General features: G+C 43.2%; 1 protein-coding gene across 1 annotated transcript; it reads left to right on the forward strand.

The window, feature by feature from the left end:
* Window positions 1-17,653: 17,653 nt before the first annotated feature.
* LOC100283582 (uncharacterized) lies at window positions 17,654-21,873 on the forward strand. Its single transcript, NM_001369294.1, has 2 exons — window positions 17,654-17,943; window positions 21,286-21,873. The coding sequence occupies exons 1-2, from the start codon at window positions 17,720-17,722 to the stop codon at window positions 21,713-21,715; spliced, it is 654 nt and encodes a 217-aa protein (NP_001356223.1). The 5' UTR covers window positions 17,654-17,719; the 3' UTR covers window positions 21,716-21,873.
* Window positions 21,874-24,393: the final 2,520 nt, after the last annotated feature.

Here is a 24,393-nt window from a genome sequence, read left to right on the forward strand (position 1 = left end):
TCCTTTCATCAAGTTTAGGTTGTGGCCATGCCTTGTTCATTTCATCGGGCCATGATCTATTTGGCTCTCTGCTTGTAACCGTTTTGATAGGTAGAGTCTCTTTGTATATTGTCGCCCTTGCTCAATCCATTGATGTTGCACGAGATGTCTTATTGGTTATGTCTGGTAATGGTGTTATGACTAAAATCGGTGGCACTGTGATGAAACCGAGGGCCTCCTGTGGGTGATCAGCAAATGGTTGCGCTACTTGGCACACGCTGGTATCACAGTTGGTAGTCATAATCCATTATGAGATTATATCAATATGTTATCTCTGCAGGAATTGTTTTTACCACGTGAGATTCATTATTGGTGCCAGTTTTGTAATGGTGTCATGGTTAGGAACTTATGGTACCGCAGCAAAACTGAGAGCCTCTTGTGAATGTGCACCCAGAATTTTGCTGCTTGGCGCGTGCCGGTATCGAAGTCTCTAGTCATGATCCATTATGGAACTACACTGACGTGTGATCCTCCGTAAATATTTGCCTTGAAACAATTTTTATGTTGTTTGTCAAGTGATCAAGCAACATCTATCATCTCTGTTGGATCAAAAGGAGCATACCACTTTTATGTGTGGTCTCTTTTCTTTGACCTTAGTAGTGACTACCTATACAAGTTCCCTTTTACGTTCTTCGTAAAAAGGAGAAGCCTTGAAGCTTTTTAGTGTTGAGAGACAACTGATTAGCTCTCAAAATGGAGATTGGATTTCCCCTGCTGGTGAAATGCAGGAGTTGGTTCATTCGCTCTCTTATTTAATCCATGTATTCCCAAACCAAGTGGATAATTCATCTCGCATGAAGAAACGGATGAACCACATGACCAAATGGATTTCTACCCAAATGCATGATCCACTGTTAATAAGAGTGAACTCTCGACCATTGGATTGCCGATGGATAATAAGAGGAATTGCTCAATGTCAAAAGTAGTTCAACAAGTTGGTTTTGCTAACTTGTAACTGCATTTTGAACAAACGTTGAGTTTAGAGATCGTTTTATCGATTTGCTTGAACTCACTTTGGTTCAGCCCGTCCTAAGGAAGTACTTGCAAGGATCAAGTCAAGTCAACTGATAACCACCTAATCATCGCTCTAGTCATGCCTCGATTGCCTCACGTGTGCTTTTCCAGTATGAGTGATCTGGTCGAGTCATGATTAGTGCTCGATAAAGTGGATTGATTGTGAAGTCAACATTTGTTGATCATCTTCACTAATGTGTTCCTCGAATTTTTATCATCTTCCTGGAACTTGAATTCCTCAAATGACCACTTGTTGGTAAACCTCTTTCTCTGTGTTTTACCCAAGAGGTTGCATCTGGTTCTGTTTGGGTAAAGTCGCATCTCTACCGCTCGCCCAACAGGCTCAGATAGTACAATGTCATCAGAAAAAGCAAATTGCACACATGGAACCTTATGTGTTCTTTTGGCAGACATCGCCTTTACTAATGGACATCTTTAAATTAGCTTAAGGCGATGCATGCTATGTCCACTAGAGAAATCCTATCCTGCCTTATGATTACCACTGATATGGACATGGGTTACATGCTTCTCTACTCTTAAAAGTCTTTCGCTTCGAATCTCGGGACGAGATTCTTTTAAGGGGGGAGGGCTGTAACACCCTAGGTGTTATCTCCCGTAAACAACGAGTATGGATTAAGCATGGGATATCGGAGGAAATAACGGTCTCTATGTCTTAATCATCTTGGCTCATCCCAATTTTCGATCTCGCATCTATCTCCGTTTACCTGAATTGTACAAAATATTTTGTGCAGCTCGATGTTAAACTGCCATCTACAATGTCGAGCCTTGTGCCGCTTGAGTTGCTTGACTACAGCAAATACGAATTTGGAAGTTCGACCACTCTCACTATTGTTGTCCGAAGTAAAAATATTTATCGTAACTAGAAGTTAAATTGTCGTATAAGATGACGAGACCTGAGTCGTTAAGCCGCTCGGTTGTGCGAAGATGAATTTCGGATGTGCTTGATTAGTGGATGAGATTTATCAGGTTAGACAAGTTAAACACATATTAAATATCAAAGCCAATGGCGTTTTAATCTGGTCCATTTTTCATTTCGCCCAAATCTAACCCTATTACTGCATATATTCATTTATATCCCATTTAGATTCAATTTCTAGAACCAGATATTCATTCGCTTATGTTTTGGTAAAAAAAAGAGAAAATAGAAAAATCTAAAAAAGAGAAAAAAATCTATGTCGCCACTTCCTCTCCTAGATTTTTCCTAAGAGAAGGTTTCCCAGATTACTCAATCAAAGATCCAAATCAAACAAATATCATAAGAACAAGCACTCAAGTATACAAATATTTACAAAAATAGTTTTGATTTTTTTTCCTAAGAGAAGGTTTCCTATTCCTAAATGTCACTTTAGGTACAGGATTTCAAAGTGTGAAATCCACTTTTGTCTTTAGAAAAGAGAACGTAAGAATAATCAGAGTAAAGCGGAAATGGATGAGAAAAGATTGAGAAGAGTTTAGAAAGAATCAGAGTAGCAGAGTTAAGTAGACAATGGTTGTCCAGTTCTATCTAGGTTTCGTCCTACAGTCAACATTCCTCTGATACCACTTCTGTCACACCCGGGTTTTAGGGGTCCAAAGCCCGGGCGCGAACATAATCATCATGTGTGCTGGGACCAAGTCTCACACATATGATGAATCATGGCACAAGATCGAATGTCACATCTTTACTATATAATAGGAGTTCTATACAAAATAAATAAATAATTACATTATAAGGAGACAACGGTCCAGCAACCCAAAGTTGACTGGGAGACGACGACCTAGATCTCTCACGAACTCATCGCAGCATCCTCCATGCGCCTCATCCTGCGGTACTTGTCCTTGACCTGTGGGGGGTGTGAGACAGCAAGAGTGAGCTCACATACATTCATCGCTCAACAAGTTGTGGGGAATAATGTGCATGAACTCGCCAAAGGTGAGAGCTCACGTGAAGTGTAAGGCTTACCAAAGAGGATGGTTAGAGCTGAGCATTGCTTTTAAAGTTGGTCAAAATTTTATTAGCAATTACTAAGTATAAGTAAATACCAACCCAATTAAGTAGTAGAACAAAAGTAACATCATCACCTGCGATGCAATGCATATGACAAATTGAATTTAGTTCCCTAAATTAATCATCAGAGAGTCCTGAGCTGCTCATGACCGTGAGCTCGGCTAGTATATCAGTTTTACACTCTGCAGAGGTGGTACCCTTTACCCACAAGTCATGTTACCCATCTGCCAAGGGATCGCGTCTTCCCATACACCTCTACCGAGGAGGCGAGGCAGGGTAACACTACGAGGCCTTTACAAAGTTCCACTAGCTTCAGAAAACCCGCTACAGTTTATAGGAAGCTCCAATGCAGGGTTCTTGCCTGACCGCCATCGCAGCAAAATCAACCAAGGACCTCCCTACACTGACCACTCCCCTACTGCCCTTGCCCCTTTCGGGTAAGGTAGTCCTCCACTAGCTTTCCTAATTAATCAGCCAAGGGCGTCCATAAACCCTTGTGGTGGCACGTGTTTCTCAAGTTAAGCTCTATGTTCCAATTAACATTAATGATCTTGACATGAACAGTAAATAACAACGGATAACAAAAGTATAATCATGAATAATGTGTATCTCAATGCCCAAAACCACATATAGCACTAGCAAGTACTACCCAAAAAGTTCAGTGGTAAACAAGGCATAAAGATAGACAAACTAGGGTAACCTATTAGGTCCCATCAAAATTAACCTATGCAGATCATTATGATTAATTAGAACATGAGTGGGTAAAAGAAGTGATCAAGGGCACAACTTGCCTGGGACTTGAGATTCCAGGTACCAACTTGCTTTTCAGATGACTCGTGTCCTCACTGCTAAACGTAGCAATACAAACAAATAGTGTACAGGCAAAATTAACATCACACCAAACATATAAACAAAATACACAGTAATAATCTACTTATTAACATAAAATCCTAGGAACAGGAATCATAATTTTTGGAGTTATAGATTTTAAGATATGAATTTTTAAAGGTTTTATGTGTTTGAAATGGAATTAAATGAGAAATAAATTTTCTTACTGTTTTCATGACAAAACAGAGGCTCTAAGTGATAGATAATAAAATTACAAAATTTTAGAAAGTGGAATGGATTAATTTGGAGCAAGTATGAATTTTCTATGAATTTATCAAGTTCTAGTAGTTATTTTCATATTAAAAATCCATTTTCTATTTCTTTTATTCAAATTAAATGGGTTCTGGACTCGGCCTCATTTACAAGAAAGGTCAGGGGTCTCTAAGTGAAAGTTCTTAAGACACAGGGCGCCCCACATGTGGACGGCGGGTTTATTCCATAAAAGTTCAGGGTCTCTTTAGTAAAATGAACATGACGAAGGGGTATCTAGCATCCTGAGCCGCCCGATCTTCTATCAGCGGCTCAGATTAGATCCAGTTTATAGTTAACCGGTACGGCAAACCGTGGCCACATGATTTCCATCAAACGGCCATGATTCGACGTCGCGAAAAGTTCTCTCCCATCTAATAGCAGCCGTCGATTCGGGCATCAACGACGCAGGATGCTTACCCCCTAGATCTAATTCTATCCGCTGGTGCACAAACCAACGGCCTACGTGCATCTTCCCCACTCACCTGGCGCAGACGACGGAGCCACACGCACCAGCGGCTGCGCGCGCCGGTGAGCAGGCGGACTGCCCCACGACAGACCGCGGCCCGCACACAGTGAGGCCGATGAATCACCCGAGGCTCCATCCGATCAACCTCCAGCGGTGGCGGAGATTCCTCACGCGGAAGCATGGACGCGACGGGGAGCATGGCTGTTGGAGGGAACTCGCCATGGGGAACAGGGAGAGCTGGCCGTGCAGCCCTAGCAGGGATCCTCCCGTCGTGGGATGAACAGCGCCCGCAGCCATGGTAGATGTTGCTGGGGGAAATCGGCCTTCAGTTTTATAGGGGCGAGCCTAGCACAAAATCCTAACAACCTAGCGCAAGATCGCAGCCGATCCAACCGGTGGCACACGCGATTCTGTTGCACGCCGACGACGAGGAATTCCTGTGAACCTGGGCCCACACAGCAGCGAGAGCCGGAAAACCTCGGACAGCGTAGGCGCACACGGACTTTGGCTGAGGCCGCTGGCTTGTGGGGCCCACGACACGGTGAGAACGGCAGGGCACAATGGCTGGCCAGGAGGAGAGAAGTGGAAAGGGGAGTTGGGCTGGCTAAGTTCAATTCGGCCCATAGGGTACAGGAACTTCATTTTCTTTTTTTCTATTTGAATTTCTATTCCAAATCTAATCACAAATTCTAAATTTGTTCCAAACTCAATTTGATTTGGGTTTCAAATTTCCTAGTTGAATACACACAAGCAAAACCCTAGAATGCAGGCAACCATTATATTTTACTTATCTATTTCATCTCTTTAAGCACAGTGGCATATAAAAATATATAATTCAATAGGGATGATTGTTTTCCAAGCAAACATAATCTATGTACAGATATATATATACATAAATATATTTATTTTATTTTATTATTAATTTTTTCTTGATACAAAATTTGAGCTTTACATAAGCTCTTCTGCAAAATGAGTCTTTGAAATTTGGTAAGCCTTACCTTGATTCCTAATCAGCCAGCATATCCTTGAGAGTCTTTTCTTTAGTCGGGTAAGTCTTGCTGAGTAATTCCATACTCAGGGATTTATTCCCTGTTGTTTTTCAGGTTATAGTTTTGTGCTGCTGTTGATGGTGTTAAGTGCCGATGGGCTCGGCCTTCTTATAAGTCTAAGTAACTCTTCTATACTTCTTACTGAGGATGGTCACTTGAGCTAGCATATATTTCAAACTTATACTTTTGTAATCACTCCGATAAATATAATGTAAAATTTGGTAATAAGTTTTCCGCTGCAAAATGTTGGTGTGTGTGATTGGTGTTACTTAATTCTGTGGTCCTGGTTGTAAGTGGTTTATCCGAGGTCCTTGGGGCACTCGGACAGATCCTGTTAAGTTATCTGGTGCACATGCATAGCCGTCTGAGGTCTTTGAGACAAGAACAGGTGCATGTGGGCCCAATAATTTGGGAGGTTCTGCCACACAGAATAGCCCATACGCCGGTAAGTCATGCATGGAGTACTGGTACCACACATGCATTTTGAAGTTTGTCTTCGTAGCTCGGTCGTACGTCCATACCCCTTCCTCCCAAGCATGTACCAATTCATCAATCAAAGGCTCCATGTACACGCCCATTTTATTCCATGGGTGTCCAGGAATTATCAACGACACGAATATGTTCTGCCTTTGAAAGCACACACTGGGGGGAGATTGATTGGGATAACATACACGAGCCAACATGTGTATGGGGCAGCGCTCATTCCATAGGGATTGAACCCATCTGTGGCCAGCGCAACACGTACATTACGAGCCTCTTCGGCTTTCTCACGATGAGTGGCATCAAAGTGTTTCCATGCTTCACCATCGGATGCATGCACCATCTTGTCATGATTGTATCGTTTTCCATTTTTGTACCATGTCAACTGCTTCACGGATTCCTCAGTCATGTATAGATGTTGGATCCTCGGTATGAACGGAAGGTGACGTAGGATTGTCACGGGGATGTCGAGCTGCACTCTTATGTCCATCACCAGATTCTACCTCCATGAACCTAGACGATTTACACTTCAGACAGAATTTTGCCTCCGCGTAATCTTTACTAAATAGCACGCAGCCCTTTGGACAAGCATGTATCTGCTCATACGTCATCTTGAGTGCACGAAGGAGTTTCTGTGCCTTGTACATGCTCTTTGGCAGAACGTGATCCTCCGGAAGCAGGCTGCCAATAACCGTCAACAAGCCATCGAATGCGTATCGACTCATGCTATATTGTGACTTGAACGCCATTACACGCCCAATGGCATCCGGTTGAGAAACCTTAGTATGGTCGTGAAGGGGCTTCTATGCCGCGTCAAACATGTCATAGAAGGCCTTTGCGGTCGGCTCTGGCTCGTCTTCCGTACATCCTCTGGCGTACTGTGCCTCGTGATAGTCGTTCAACATATCCGCTACCCCGCATCAGCATCATAATGCTCGACACATTGTCTCAACACCTCCTCTCTCGTACGATGCGCTTGACCATGGAAGGTCCACCGAGTATAGTCCGGTGTAAATTCATTCTTCCAAATATGTTCTACCATGGCCTTCTTTAATTTTCTTTTTCGGTTGGCACATTTGCTACACGGGCATGGGACTAGACTCGCTCCTTTAACAACTTCGCCATATGCACGTTCCATGAAATCATCGGTCTTTCTAATCCATTCAGGGGTGACATCATTCCTTCCTACATGGCCCGTGTACATCCACTCACGGTCCTCCATCCTCTAAAAAATTAACAGAAGCCTATCAACAAAAAATTTTGGCAGCACCTACCCTGCATGGGGAGGTGTCCAAAATCTGCAAATAAAAGTAGCAGCATGATGGCTGATATTCACACATATACATCAATGCCTCAATAACCACATAAACATATTTTGTACAATTAGAAGACTTAGCTAACACATGTAAAGTGACCACTAAAAATAATTATCTTTCCTCTATTTCACAATACACAATCACACACAAAAAATACCTAACTCTATTTCACAACAAGCAAACCTCTATTTCACAATATTTAGCAACAAAAAGCTCAAAATCAGTTTGTACCTTGTTGTTCGGCATAGACGATGCACGACGGCGAAGGGCACGAGCACGACGTCGTGGGGGCGCGGCAGGCGCGCCAGCATTGGGCGGGGTGGCGTCGTAGGGGCAGCGCAGGGCACGACGAGGCAGTGGCGCAGGGGCGGCGGCGGAGAATGAAAAGGAAAGGAAGAAGAAGCTCGGTCCGGGCTATGTAAACAGCCTTTGCCGAGTGCCAACGATCTGGCACTCGGCCAAGGTTTTTTTTAATTTAAAAATACTCTTTACCGAGTGCCAGATCACGGGCACTCGACAAAGATGGCTTTGCCGAGTGTCCTCCGGGCGGCACTCGGCAAAGATTGCTTTAATATTTTTAAAGTGCTCTTTGACGAGCGCCGCCCGGAGGACACTCAGCAAACTATACTTTGCCGAGTGTCCCTTGTCTGACACTCGGCAAAGTATTTTTTTTATTTTTCTTACCAAACTTTTTGTGGTATGTTGCTACACTATATACACCTACATGTACCATTTTATCACAATTATAAAATTGTTTGCTATAACTATTAGATTTAGTTCTTTTAATTGAATTTACTCGGATAATTCAGATTTGAACTGCAAGTCACTCGAAACATGGAAAACCGTGCATGCAAAAATGATATCCATGTTAGGTAAAACAAGTTACGACCGATTTCAGGAGCAGACCGGAATCTTGGAGCACCATGCTCACTAAACATGACCGTGAACTTGTCATCCAATTGTTTAAAAATTGTATAAAACACAAACAAAGTCAGAAAATCATGAAACTTGGCCACATATCATGATATCATATGTAGAGGTTGTGATAAAACTTTGAGAATGTTTTGAGAAAGTTGTGACGCATTATGTGTAGAAACCTAGCTGGTCTACATTGAAACTCTATGGTTTCATGTGTAGGTCACTTAGGTTTCATGTATGAATATTAACAGTATTAATATTACATTCATACCTTCAACTTGCTCGAAGGTGAAGACGCGAGAGAGTGATTACCATCCAGCGTGAACAGTACGGTGTTACTGTTCACCTATTTATAGGCACGGGACGTTGTCCGGGTAAAATTACGTTCATGACCCTTAACATTTATCTACAGACATCCTGAAATTTTAAGGTATATCTGGTCTTTTCTTCTTCTGCTTGACTTGAACCAAAGTTGATGGTAGCTTCGGCATTTGGCAATATTGCTTCTACGCAAGGTCTTCGTCTTGAGAACCTTCGACAGATGAAAAGAGGACATATGTATCACTTTGCCGAAGATGTTTTTGCCTTGAGTACCTTCGGCGGAGAAGGAGACCTCCAACAGTAGCCCTTCGTAGTGCTAGATCGTTTTTTTGTAACGAGCTCGGTCCACGAAAATACGAAGGCTTCGGAATGCCGAAGGTCTGAAAAACACCTTCCCTGAGTTTGTTATCAAAAAATGGTTAAAATATTCCGAGCGCTGGTCGGTCCACCGTTCAGCCAGTATACACGCTCTGCCGGTTCGCCTTCTTCTCCTGCGGCACTATATAAACAGACAGGTTGGTGAGAAGTTACCACAGCATTCATTGCCATTGCACTGTTGTGCTGTTAAAGAAATTTAACTGAAGCTGAAGCTTTTTGCATTGCGCTTTCGAACAAGCGCTTCATTTCTTGAGATCAGCTTCGTCTTAAGGAAACTGAACACTGAAATGGCCAGAGTAAGATCCACTGCTAGGTTGTCCCATGAGGGAGACGAGACCGAAGTAACTGAAACAACACCGATATCAGAAGTGATGAGACGATCAGGTCTGGTTGTGCCAGAAGAAGCTACTGCCGAAGGTGCCTCCAATGCCGAAGCTGAACAGGCTGTGGCCAAAGGCGAAAGTGACAACCAAAGTGAAGAGGACAACAACATTCTGAGCCTAACAAAACCTAGCCACATTTAATTTGGAAGATCCACCATAATGGCAGAGGACTTGGTTGTGATGAAGAAGCTGGGCTACTTTGGAGAAAATGAAGATGGATTGATTCGCTTTGCTGGGGAAGAAGTAATTCCAGAGCCAAAGGACGATGAGGTTGTTGTGTTTAAGAGCTTCTTCAGGGCGGGGCTTCGGTTCCCCCTGTACGATATGATAGGGGAAGTTTTGAAAAGATTTGAGATATATCTCCACCAGCTGACCCCAAATGCTATTGTTAGGCTTAGCATTTACATATGGGCTCTCTGAAGCCAAGGTAAAAGTGTCAATGCCGAAGGGTTCTGCCGAGTGCACGAACTACACTATCAGACGAAGGCCAAAGCCGATGGTGTGCACAAAAATTTTGGGTGCTATAATTTTGCATATCGAAAAGATACGAAGGCCCCTGTAATTGGATACCGCACCAAATGGCGTACTAGCTGGACAAATGAGTGGTTTTATGTCAAAGATGACGAGAAGAAAAGAGAGAAGCTTATGAGTAATGGTGATGAGACCATTATGCAACATGCAGCTCGGCTCTCCATGCCAACTGACCGAAGTAGAATTCAGGGTGGTGGCTGGGCATATTGGCACTAGGGATTTAGTGCAGGAATAATTGGCAAACAGAACTTTCCCAACCTCTAGCAGATGGGGAATGCCAAAGAAGAAGGAAGAAGGGAAAAAGTATAAACTTGTCTGACTCCCTTACTGCTTAAAATTTCAGAAGTCATTTAAAGAGCCATGCACTGAATGGCTAGAATTGATAGAAACAATGTGCAATGAGATTCTTGGGGACTATACAAAGAAGGAAGACCAGTTGATGACTGCTACCTTTGGCTCCTGACCGAAACGAAGGTTGAACCGTGTTATGGATGCTCTTAGCTTTGAGTATCCTGACTATGAAAGGCTTGACGAAGGGGCTGGAGGGGTCAAAAGAAAAAGGGTTGTCAGTATTCTAGGTAGGAAAGCTACCCGATCTATCAAGGAGGACTAGAAGGCTTCGAACAAACAGAAGACTCTTTCGGAGCCGAAGGATTCGGCTCCCAAGAAGCGAAAACTCATTAGGATATCTTCTACGGATACAAAGGTACAAGATGTGCCAGAGAAGACTATGGGCCCTCCACCCTCTGCTGCTGAAGTTTCAAAAATTCTGAAGGTAATGACAGAATCCATACCATTTGCACTGCTAAGTCCTCTAAGGTTAGATCTGACTAGCCTTTTGCAATGAAAGGAAACTGCTCCGTCTGCGGAGGAGAAGGCCGGAGCAGAAGAAACGGCGGATGATAAATGTGATGCAAGCTATTGAGCAGACACTGCCCTAGCTTCCGTGTAAAAAGCAGCTATGCCTGTCGATACCGAAGATACCGCCTAAGCCGAAGTTGATGAACTCGCAACCACAATGTCGGAAATCGACAGTGTAAAGCCCAAAATTTGTAGAAAAAATAAATAAAGAAATAAAATAGTAAGGTGAGATACGCCGTTGATTTGTTCTCCTCATAAATTATACATACTCTTAAAACAATCAAGAAACCGTTAAATGGAAATACACAGTACCTTCTTTCAAAATAATTAGATAATGAATATTTATTATTGAAGTAACTTTTAATTTTTATCCCACATTCAAAACGCCATTTTTCTAAAAAGAAAAAACAATATGAGTGTGTTTCATATTTCAAACATCTACCAAACAAATAAATTAATTAAAATAAATATATATCTATTGCATCATAATTGATTTTGAGTATGTATTAAAATTTGAATTCTTAAATTTTATGTTGGATTTGAATTTGAAATTTGTAAATAAAAAAGGGAATAGAAAATAGAAGATGAGAAAGAAAATTGTAATAATCATTTATTACTCCTAGAATTAAATAATGGTTAAGAGAATAAATAATAATACTAAATTTAGTAGGATTTGTAATCACAATAGGACTATGTGGGGATTTGAAATTCAAAATTCAAAACAAGGATTTGAAATTGGTTTGGATATTTCAAATTGGAAAGGAAAAAGAAAATAGGAAAAAGAAAAAAGACTGGAACCCCCCCCCCACTTGGGCCAATTTCCTTCCCTTGGCCCATTCCACGGGCCACTAAACTCCATCGTGTGGCCCACTGCGCTGCTTCCACCTCGCTACACACCGCGCGCGCCCAGTCACTGACATGAGGGCCCGGATGGGTGTCTCATTCTCGTGCTTGTATCCCCGACATGTGGGACCCATGCCCCCAGCCCCCTCACTCCGCGTGCGCGTTCATTCGGTCACCGACTGGTGGGACCTCTCTGTCAGACCGATCCTCAATCTCGCGTTCGCGTCTGAACTTTTCTTCCGTGTTCGTCGGACACCGGGGCCGCGCGGGTGGTTGGGTTGTTTTTCCCCTTCCGCGACTTCCGCGGGAGTTGCAAACCAGCCACCTCAGACCTCTACCGCGCGTATATATATGGTCAACGCCCCTCCTCTCAACCCATCGGGTCGTCGTGAGCCTTCTCGAAAGCTAATGGCCTCAAGAAGAGAACAGGGGGGTCGCCGGAGCATGCTATGTTGGACCGGGTCCTAGTGGGGTGAAAATCATAACTAGTGATGTTGTCACACCGAAATTTCTCGCCGGCCCTCGGGCATCTCCGCTGTGTAGCACTCCGTGGGCAGGGGTCATCGCGGTACGATTGTCAATGAGTACCCTACACCCGTGTTCGCAACAGCACATGCATCGTGTAGCCCTATCCAATTTGGTTTTGTCGCTCGGGGTTGGCTGATCGCCGTTGCGCTCGCGTACTCCACCGTGTGAGCCTGGCGGCGACGCCTCTGCTCAGTTGGTGGGGGAGAAGAAGCTCGAGAGCCATCGGATCCTTGATGAAGGGTGGAGGTACGACAACATGAATGGCTGTCGGATCATGATTACGCGATCGTGATTAGATGTAGGATGACGTTTCGGCGATGGCTCATTCTGGCCGTTGATCGGGGGGCGAATGATGACGATTGATCATAGTCATTTTAACTATGGTCGTCCATCTCCGATGAACACACCGGATTAGATCTAACTCGTACCCCTTCGGCCTTATGATCTCAGCCCTTGATTTTTGATCAGATGGCTACGAATCACCAATACCCCTTCAACTGTGTCTTTTGGCATAAAGACCCTTACTTTTTACAGAAAACGACCCGCAGTCCTACCAGTTCAAAGAACCTTGCGATTGGGTTATGTTTTATTAAGAATAGCCCCTGTACTCTTTAGAAATATTATCCTTAGTCCACAGGGTATTAAGTACTATAAAATACATTAGAGATACTGATTTTAATATAAAAATAATTCTAGAACCTTGTTTAATTCATAACTAATTCATTTTAACTCCTTTTTAATCCATTCCAGTTGCATTAAATTCATAATAATGTTGTTCATCATCTAGTGACCTCATTTTGTTATGAACCACATGTTAAAAGTATACCCTTAATTTGTTTTATTTCTAACCTTGAAATCTTCACAAAATCATAACTTTTACACCGTAACTCCGATTTACACCGTTCAAATTACGTTAGCCTCACATTAATATTGTCTACGTGATAACAATAATTATGTTAGTGCTTGCATAAGTAATTGAATACATGTTTATTAAATTTACTTTTCTAAACCAGGTTAATGTGACATGGTAAATCAACCTATGACTATAGTCTAACTAAAGAAATATGATTCTAACAAGTTATAACTTAGGTTAAAATTAAATTAATATTTTCTTAAGGATATATTTCTCACATGATTTATTAATTAACATAGACATAGTCCCCATAACTGATCACATAAAAACCATAACTTTTCAACTGTAACTCCGATTTTAATGGTTCTCGAACCCACGATCTCGTTACGACGTATAGATTATTATTATGCAGTTTGTTCTTATGTTTGGTGTGATGTTAATTTGCCTATACCATGTTTGTTTGTGTTTCCACGACTAGCAGCAAGGTCACGAGTCACCTGAAGAGCAAGTTGGTACCTGGAATCTCAAGTCCCAGGCAAGTTGTGCCCTTGATCACTTTTTTTTTACCCAATCATGTTCTTATTAATCATAATGATCTGCATAGGTTAATTTTGATGGGACCCAACATGTTACCCTAGTTTGACTATCTTTATACCATGTTTACCACTGAATTTTTGGGTAGTACATGCTATTGCTTTATGTGGTTTTGGGTATGCGGGCGCGCACGGCTCGGCGCGGGCGCGCGGGCTGGCGTGCACCGGCGCGTCAGCCGCGGTCGAGCACGTGGCACATTGCTTCTGCTCCTGTTCTAACGCCGATAGGCTTCATATCTTCACGAATTTGGGGCTAGATCGCCGTGTAAGATTTGTTCCCTAATGTAAGCTTTGTCATTTTTATGTGGGAGCAGAGGGGTTTTCGGCCGTGTACAGTGAGTTGTCATGTCATCAAGTTGTCAGTGTCTCACTGCTGCGTCCCGAGGCAAAACCATGTCAAAACATGTCAAACGGCTGAGATTTGCCTCCAAACTTTTCCAGGACGTGCCTAAGGGCCTAAGGTAATTTGGCGCCAATTTGGTATTTGGACTTTGTGGATTTGAGTTTTGGAAAACAGAGAACACGGCTGAACTTTATGAAGAGGTCAAAATTCATATTCTGAATTTTCTAAATTTCCCATTGAGTTTCCACTTAAAGGGTTACTTTGGGGATTTTGCAAAACTCCTTTGATAAAACTTCCTTACTATATTTTGTAGCTTATTTAATATACTATAACTTTGTTATTTGATACTCATCATGATTTTATCTTTTTCATAATCTTTTTACAAATTTTCCCCTTTGCACTTAAATGGCTTACTTAGGGTTATTTTAGGTTTTGTGCATTTTTCTCACTTTGAGGTGCATGACATGTGTTAAGGTATGATCCTTGAGATGAAAAAGACTTAATTAAACTTTTTCTCCTAAATGTTGGTGTCTTTTGCTCAATTTGATGTACATGTGATAATGGTCACCAGTTGGGTACTAAGAAGAAACCCTAGGTAACACTTGGATGTTAAAATGTCCTCACATAGGAGTATAGATGGCCAAAAAGCACGAGACCCGTGAGCCCGGCACGAAGCCCGCATTTTGGGCCCGGTCCGAGCCCGGCACGGTAGAATAAACGGGCGGGCTTGGACAGGAAACTAGGCACGACGGGCTAGCCCGGCACGGCCCGTTTATCTCTAAGCCCGTCAAGCCCGTTTTTTTACACTAAAACGTGCTTACCGGCCCGTTTAGCCCGCTTTTTGGCCCGTTTTTTCGTGCTAAACGGGTCGGCCCGACCCGTTTAGGCCCGCTGCGGGCCGGGCTTGGACAGAAAATTAAGCCCGCTGGCTTAGCAGGCCTGGCCCGGTTTTTGGCCGGGCTTCACCGGGCCCGGGCCGGGCCGGATCGGGCGGCCCGTTTGACCATCTCTACATAGGAGCATGGGCTTTGGTTGGTCTGCTAAGACAGCCTTATCTCTTTTGTGCTTGTACTGCTGATGAGCTTCGGCTTCATCTATGTTATGAATAGCCTTCAAATCTGTCCAGTTCCCTTCGGCCCTTCTAGCAGCCTCTTGACTCCCATGGACAGCTATGGGACCTTGGTCTGATGGTATCTTCATGCATAGATATGTTGGATGAAGTATTGCTTTGAAAGCATTTAATGTTCCTCGCCCAATGATTGCATTGTAAGGATACTCCATATCAACAATATCAAAGACAGCTTGTTCTGTTCTTGTATTATGAACATAACCGAAGGTAATCAGCATAGTTATCTTGCCAAGTGCCACTATCTGCCTTTCTCTGAAGCCACAGAGGGGGTGTGTTGCATCATGTATCTTGTCATCCTGCCCCTGCATCTGCCTGAAAGCTTTTGCAAAGATGATATCTGCTGCACTGCTTGTGTCTACAAGGACATTGTGAACCAGAAACCCCTTGATGACACAAGATATAACCAATGCATCATTGTGAGGATAATCCTTGAGCTGAAGGTCCTCCTGGGAGAAGGTGATTGGTATATGAGACCACTTGGACTTGATGAAGGGTCCTTGGATTCCAACATGGTGTACCCTTCTCTGTGCTTCCTTCTTCTACTTCTTGTTGGCTGGTTCAGAACTTGAGCCGCATGTGATCGGGAGCACCAGCTTCGTGGCCAAAGGTGCCACAGCTTGGTTGCCTTGCGAAGCCATTTGTCGCAGTCGTGGGAGTGAGTTCACCGGAGTTGGGCGCCAATGTTGGTCACTTGTTCTCAAATGTTGTAGATCAAGAACAAGGCAACACAATTGTTAATTATTATGGACCTTCGTCTTCCGAAACATTATTTCCATATGAGTATAATGCTCATCTGACGAAGGTCAAGAAGGACATACCTTCATTATTTAATATGTAAATGTGAATGCAAAAGGATGAAGACAGTAACTGCATATCATTAATTCATACATATTTGCATTTCATAAAACATGTATGAATATTAATAGTATTAATATTACATTGATACCTTCAGCTTGCTCGAAGGTGAAGACGCGAGAGAGTGATTACCATCTAGCGTGAACAGTACGGTATTACTGTTCACCTATTTATAGGCACGAGACGCTGCCCGGTAAAATTACATTCATGACCCTTAACATTTATCTACAGACATCCTAAAATACTAAGGTCTATCTGGTCTTTTCTTCTTCTGCTTGACTTGAACCGAAGCTGATGGTAGCTTTGGCATTTGGCAATATTGCTTCTACGCAAGGACTTCGTCTTAAGAACCTTCAATAGATGAAAAGAGGACCTCTGTATCACTTTGCCGAAGATGTTGCCTTGAGGACCTTCGGCGGAGAAGAAGATCCCCAACATTATACAAACGCTAAAGAGTTATAGAACGTTATAGAAGCCGAATATGACAACACAAATGTTGGAGCGACTGTACATCATGGAGCAGTATCATGACTACAAGATGACTGATTGAAAATCTGTAGTCGAGCAGTTTCATGAGATACAATGCATGACAAACGAGCTTGATCAGCTAAAGATCAACCTATTCGATAAGTTTGTGGCATTATTGCTAAATTGCCTCATTCATGGAGGGATTTCGCCACAACTCTCAAACACAAGAGTGGGGGCAACAGAGACGGAGACAACGGTGGGGCGGGCATGGCATGAGCCTCCCCTACCATTGTGGAGTCCATAGAGCCCCACTAAAGTCTTTATTAAAGTTTTAAATGTACACAATGTATATAGAAGGAGCTCATATACTATATCAGTTTAGTTTAGTCACTTTTAGAGCTGATTTAATGGACAAAGAAAGAAATAACAGGGCGTTTGGATCCATTCATTTTGGAGAAATTGGAATTTACTTAATAAAGTAACCTACTTAGCTTGGAATTTGACATTCCACCACTTTCTAAAGTTCGTATATAAGCCTATATCAAATTCATGAGGTAGAGGATGAGAAATGATTTTATGTACAGTAGAATTTGTTTCTACTCTGCAACTTATATGACGCTCTTTGATTCACATTTCTATAGTAAAAATGTATTACATAAATATATCTGGCATCTTGCTAATAATAGTATATAAATATATTTTGTATAAAATCAAATTAGCTTAATTGATATATGCCTAAATTATTATTATTAAAATAGAATGCAATTCTAAGGATTCAAACGAGATGTAAAGAAAATCTATGGGAAAGAATCCTCTTACTATTTAAATAGCAGGGGATTGGATATCTTTCATTTTCCTGTTCACTAAACCCGTCTGCAGCTGAGAGCTACCTGATTTTTTTCCAGCTAGAGCAAGAACGCGTTTTCCATTTTTTTAAGCCGTCGCGTCGGCTCGGTTACTGCTATCATTGCCACAGTGCCGCGGCCCACGCGGTGAAAACGGAAACCAAACTAACCAAAATCCCCCACCCGCCGCGCTTGCTGTCGTTCCCGTGCGGCCGTGTCCCCCTTCCTTTCCTGTTTTCCCCTCCTCTTCCTTCCCCCCCCCCCCCCCCCCCCCCCCCCCCCCCCCCCCACTGCTCTCTCTCGCCCCAAAACCAGATCGCCACGACAAGGGCAGAGGGCCCCGGAGGGGCGCGTAGCAATGGCGGCAGGCTACCGGGCCGAGGACGATTACGATTACCTCTTCAAGGTGGTCCTGATCGGCGACTCCGGCGTCGGCAAGTCCAACTTGCTCTCACGCTTCACGCGCAACGAGTTCAGCCTCGAGTCCAAGTCCACCATCGGCGTCGAGTTCGCCACCCGCTCTCTCCAGGTCGACGGCAAGGTCGTCAAGGCCCAGATTTGGGACACCGCCGGCCAGGAACGGTACGTTTCGTTTCAGCTCGCTCCAGCTCGTCTCGCCTCTCTTCTCTCCCCGCCGCTGCCGCGGCAGCTGGTAGTAGATCTGATTTGCGTCTCGGTTCGGCTGCTGCTAGCGTGCGTATCCTCGTTGTCACCGTTAAGATTGGGCTCTCGCTTTGGATCTCGCTGCCGAATTGCGTTGCGTGCTGCTGTTGATTACCATTTGTAGGGTTTGGTGCATTTTCATTTCAGGATCCGATACTGGAACACGCGAATCAGCATGCAGGCATCCTATTGTTGACTAGAGTTGTAGGATGACGATGATAGGATATTCTTCTATTGCACAAACGTTTTTTTATACTGCCTGGAGCTTGGTTTCGAGTACGCAGCAGTGCAGCAGGTGGCGTGGACTGAATAAGACTTTCTGAAGGTTAGTAGGTTTCTTTGTTTTGACTCACGTTGATCATTTAGCCTGGGAGGAGCAGATCGGCCATTTTTCCTTTCTCTTGTTTGCATGCAGACTTCCTGCCCAGTTCAGTTAATTTAGTAGTCAAAACCGTAAAATGCACACAATGCAATATATAGCTATATTTTGTACACTTATTGTTTTCTAAAATTTAATCGTCTTGGACCCTGCTATAAATAGGTATTTATGTCAAAAACAGGTTTATCGAACATGGTCACCTCAAATTAGAACTGATGCTTATGAAATTGATTTTTGCACTCTTACACTTAGCCCATAAGTTTGGCTATTCGTCTTGTTCTACTGCACTGAATTTCTGAGGAGTGAAGAGTCTTCACTCCATTTTTCTTTTCTTCATTCCACCATTTTGTAAACTTCTTGTTAGCTTGTTCTGCCAGTTATTTAGATGGACATGTCTATGATTGGGACCAATCATTGTGATTGGGATTTTTTGTCATTTGTTTACATACTTGCAGTGATTCTTTGTTTTATATGCTGATCATGTATCCATGTCATCTATATTACTGTCTCAATTGTTTACAAAAAATGATGCTTCAAGATGTGATGCACCAGCACCTTGTATTATCGATAAATTTTCTTCTTCAAGAGTGTTAAGGAAATGACCTGCCACAATTTGTATTAACTAGTGCTTGTTAGTGACATAATTATTTAAGACAAAACTCCAATAGAAAAGGCTGCCAAAATAACACCTAATCTTTGAAGAATGGCTGAATTGATTAAGGCAAAACAAAGATATACTAATTGCTTAAACTAATGGACTTTACAATAATGTCTGAGCACCTTTCTAGGTTTTTGTTGTATTTATGTGCCATGGAACTAGATTTTTCAAGCTTGGGTGTGATGGGGATTCTAAGGGGCAGGTGGGTTCTGTGTAAGAAGTCTAGACAACTTTGTAGAGCAATTTTGGTGGCATTTTGTTAATGCAACAAAAACTAATTAGCACAAATGAGGAGTCCATGCAAAGTACATCGAAGTGATTTGACACTTGTGATCATGGAAGAACTAGGGCTAGAAATCAAGCCAACACAAGTGGAGGCTTGTTTTGCTGACAAATGCTAGCTCATTCGAGCTAACGAGCTAGCTCGTTAACAAATCGAGCTGAGATGCTAGCTCAACTAGTGACAAAATTGAAATGAGCCGAGCCGACCACGAGCCGAGCGAGCTGACGAGCCACGAGTATTTTGTCCAGCCCTAGACGCCTGTGGTTAACATTGTGCACTGCTGCATGTGACTTGTTCATATTGAAGCACTAGAGTCTTGGGTTGGTTCCAGCCCTTCTGGGTTATCTATCGGCACATCAGCTATCGACCAATCTATACCGACCATTGTTCGCCCTTATCTACCACTCTATGGCAACATCCTTTACCATCAATCTACATCCACCTCATCGCCACATCAACTTTTCTTCTATAGTTTTTTAGTTGAAATGAAACATTGTGATTTACTCTAGTTCAAATACATTTGTTTACATAATTAAGTAAATGAAATAACATAATTTGAGACAACAATTTAAAATTACATGGCTCAAGCATAATAATAATAGATACATGAAACTACATAACTTAAACATTAAAACAAAAAATCATAAATACAATCTAATTATAGATTAAATTTCAAGTTTTTTTCAATTCAAATGGTTAAAAAATAGCTAGCTGACTTGACGCAGGCATATATCAATCAGAACACACCATGTTACTAAAGGCGGACGTTACCGAGTACCGACCGGTTCGGTCCCAACACAGGTACCAACTTGTTAAGGTGGATGGCAGCACCACCGACCAGACGGTCCAACCGACCCGCACTGGAACCGTGGTGGTCGGTAGCGTCCGTGTGTCAGGGGTTGGTAGTGCCCTGGGCTGGAACCCGCCTTAGCACGAATTGTACAGGATCTGACAGGTGCACATAGAAAGTCTGCAGCTTTGCATGTAGCAATGAAAACAAGGGTCTATTCAAACAACAATGGCTAATCGTAGTCAAGAATTGTATTACTACCTCCGTTCTCGAATATTTGTCGCCGGCTAGTTCATTTTTGAACTAAAACGCGACAAATAAAAAAGAACGGAGGGAATATTTAACAGTGGTTGGTACTTCCTGATTAGTGATTTTATATGAGACTAGGGCTTATTGACTATAATAACCTGCATGTAGTTGTCTGCTGTCTTAACTCTTATGCTGTTCCTTCCACCAATATCCCACTACAACACAAGCAATTTGATGCAATGAATTCCATTTAACAACATGATGACCTAGTGGATGGTCGATGAGCTAGTAATGCTTTTTGTTGAGTGCTACATCTATCACTATTGTTTTTTTTTTGTAAGAAAGTTGACTTATTGTTTTTTTTGTTAGCATTCTGTATAATAAAGTGACAGTGATCTAATGGTATCCTTGTGCTTAAGTGGAGTTCGTTATTACTTTTTGTTTTGGCTGTACCGCTGTAGCACTGTTGTTGCTGTTAGGAGTGAATTCTATACTTCCCATCTCAAGTGGAGTAATTGCCATTGTCTCATTGGTGCTTGATTATTTTAATATATCATTTAGCAAATTATCCTAAGTTCTTTTCAATTATTTACACAGCTTGGGTTCCCTGTCCACCATGCGTCCAAAATAAAGGGAATCTGTCGCCCAGACCTTTAGATAAGGAAAACACCAGCACTCTCTCTGAACAGACAACCTGAGTACCTGACCAAAGTTTAGGACAAGACTGTTGCAGATGAGCAAAGTTTTGAATAATGCGGTAGGGTGCACATATTTGTTTGTTGACTTGCTTGGTCAGTTGTCTTAATGTTCTTTTATCAGCGTTAATGGAACTGAATTTCCTTGCAATTCAGAATTCTCTCCATTTGGTTTACTTATCTCACTGCAGTTCAATATCACTGCAGATACCGTGCAATCACTAGTGCGTATTACCGAGGCGCTGTTGGGGCGTTGCTTGTATATGACGTCACTCGCCACTCAACCTTTGAGAACGTTGAGCGTTGGCTGAAGGAGCTGAGAGACCACACAGACCCCAATATAGTTGTTATGCTGGTTGGCAACAAATCTGATCTCCGCCATCTTGTAGCAGTTCAAACCGACGAAGGAAAAGCATTCGCAGAGAGGGAATCGTTGTACTTCATGGAGACCTCTGCGCTTGAGTCGACCAACGTTGAGAATGCATTTGCAGAAGTCCTAGCTCAGATCTACCGTATTGTGGACAAGAGAGCCGTTGAAGCAGGTGAAGATGCAGCATCTGGGCCTGGCAGGGGCGAGAAGATAAACATAAAGGATGACGTCTCGGCAGTGAAGAAGGGTGGCTGCTGCTCTAGCTGAGCTGCCGTGCTGTAATTTTTTTGGGGAGTTGTGGGATGTAGCTTATGTTATGGCATTTTCAGCGACTGGAAATTGGTAGTGGCATTTAGCAGCCTCTATTACCTAGAGAGGTTATTGTCAAACTGAAAAAAACTGAAGGTTAGATCAGTTTAGAGCTCTGTTACTGTATTGTGTATCCGGCAATAGGCATAGTATTTTTTATTTTTTTATTTTTGCTGTGAATCTACTCTATCGGTAATACGTTAAAACTTGTGAACTGTTCAAGCGCTGCGGTACAGTAAAAAAGAAACAGTATAGTACAGGAGAGAAGAAACGGAAGTCCAGCAAAACTAGCCCGGACTGGTTTGTCGAGTCACGGTCAAAAAAGTTGAGAGCGTGAGAAACGTGACGTGGGAGAAACATTTGATGGTTTATAGCGTTTGGCTGCGTAGTCTGACATGAATTAGAAACAATCGCACTGTCCAAACAGAACCTAAGCCAGGGTTTGATACATTCAGATTCTGAGGCTGGCTAACAAGAGCCCCTACCTGGCTCCAACAAGAGCCCCTAAAGCCTCCTGTATTCTAAATATAGAGGACCAAACAGTTCTCTACGCTCTCCAGCAGCGTTCTCTAAACGGTCCTCTAAATTTAGAGGACTCTGCTGGATTCTCTATATATAGAGTTTCTCTAAACGGTCCTCTATTTATTTGAATACTTTAAATAACCGGTTTAGCAAAACTAAAATATGTATAATATATTTAAGAGTATGACAAATACGTATGTAAAAAAATAAAAAATGTCTCTACTCTAGGTATTTGCGTATAGATGATGTGATTTAAAGAACGTTGTTGGAGAGGAAGTAGATATAGATGATGAAATCTTTTAGAGAAGATTGTAAAAGACGGATATAGAGGATTGATATAGAGGACGTTGCTGGAGACAGCCTTAAACCTCCTATACTCTAAATATAGAGGACCAAACGGTTCTCTACGCTCTCTAGCAACGTCCTCTAAACGGTCCTCTAAATTTAGAGGACGCTACTGGATTCTCTATATATAGAGTTTCTCTAAACGGTCCTCTATCTATTTGAATACTTTAAATAACTGATTTAGCAAAACTAAAATATGTACAATATATTTGAGAGTATGAAAAATATGTATGTACAAAAAATAAAAATAAAAAATATCTCTAATATAGATATTTGAGTATAGATGACGTGATTTAAAGGACATTGTTGGAGAGGAAAGAGATATAGATGATAAAATCTTTTAGATGAGACTGTAAAGTACGAATATAAAGGATAGATATAGATGACGTTGCTGGAGACAGCCTGAGAATCCAGATAGAAGAGAAAAAAAATTCTCTCCTCTTACCTATCTTGTACAGGTGGTGTAGATTTTTATAGAAATTTTATCTCACAGATTTTTATAGGGCTGGGCATTCAGTTTTTTTGAAATTTCTGTTCGGTTTTTCGGTTTTAAAAAACTTCGGTTTTATAGATATTAGAAACTATTGGAATGTGAACCCCTAACCCTAACAGGGGTTGGGTGATATATTAATAGACTGAGTGAACTGGGCCAGGCCCATTACAGAGGAGTGAGATGGTCATTACACGAGGAAGACCCCAAACCCTAAACGGGTATTCTAACACCCCCCGCAGTCACAACTCTATCCTGTACAGATGTTGAGACTGGATCGAAAGTCTAAAAATACACTCGACGGTAACCCCTTGGTGAAGATGTCAGCGAACTGCAGCGTGGTGGGGACGCTGAGAACCCGAACATCACCGGCAGCGACACGTTCGCGGACGAAGTGCAGGTCGATCTCCACGTGTTTCGTGCGCTGATGTTGCACGGGGTTGGTGGAGAGGTAGACCGCGCTGACGTTGTCGCAGTAGACGAGGGTGGCGCGCTGGAGGGGACTGTGGAGCTCGTGGAGGAGCTGGCGCAGCCAGGAGGCCTCTGCCACGCCGTTGGCCACGGCACGGTACTCGGCCTCAGCGCTGGAGCGAGAGACGACGGGCTGACGCTTGGCGGCCCAAGAGACGAGGTTGGCGCCCAGGAACACGGCGTAACCGGAGGTGGACCGGCGCGTGTCGGGACAGCCAGCCCAGTCAGCATCGGTGTAGACCACGAGCTCCGACGTCGGGGATGGTCGGAGGAGGAGGCCGTAGTCGAGGGAGCCACGGAGGTAGCGTAGAATCCGCTTGAGCGCGGTGAGATGGGGCTCCCGCGGGGTGTGCATATGCAGACACACCTGCTGGACGGCGTATGCGATGTCGGGCCTGGAGAAGGTGAGGTACTGGAGCGCGCCGGTCAGGCTCCGGTAGGACGTCGCGTCGGCGACCGGAGGCCCCTCGTCCTCAGAGAGCTTCGCCTGGGTGTCGACAGGCGTGGAGCAAGGCTTGCAGTCAGACATGCCAGCCCGCTCCAGGATGTCGATGGCGTACTGGCGCTGGTGGAGGAAGAGACCCTGAGGCCGGCGTTCGGCGGTGATGCCGAGGAAGTGGTGTAGGGGCCCCAGGTCCTTCATGGCGAATTCCCGCTGAAGGGCGACGATCGTGCGGTGAAGAAGGTCGGCGGTGGATGTCGTGAGCACAATGTCATCGACGTAGAGCAGGAGGTAGACGGTGTCGTCGCCGCGCCGGTAGATGAACAGGGACGTGTCCGACTTGGCCTCGACGAAGCCGATGGAGGC

This window comes from Zea mays, chromosome 9, assembly GCF_902167145.1.
Source record: "Zea mays cultivar B73 chromosome 9, Zm-B73-REFERENCE-NAM-5.0, whole genome shotgun sequence".
Taxonomy (NCBI): domain Eukaryota; kingdom Viridiplantae; phylum Streptophyta; class Magnoliopsida; order Poales; family Poaceae; genus Zea; species Zea mays.

Excerpts from the sequence above, each read along its gene's own strand:
- LOC100283582 (NM_001369294.1), top strand. The coding sequence starts at position 17,720 with ATGGCGGCAGGCTACCGGGCCGAGGACGATTACGATTACCTCTTCAAG. Across the intron at positions 17,944-21,285 it reads GACACCGCCGGCCAGGAACG|ATACCGTGCAATCACTAGTG; the intron begins GTACGTTTCGTT and ends ATATCACTGCAG.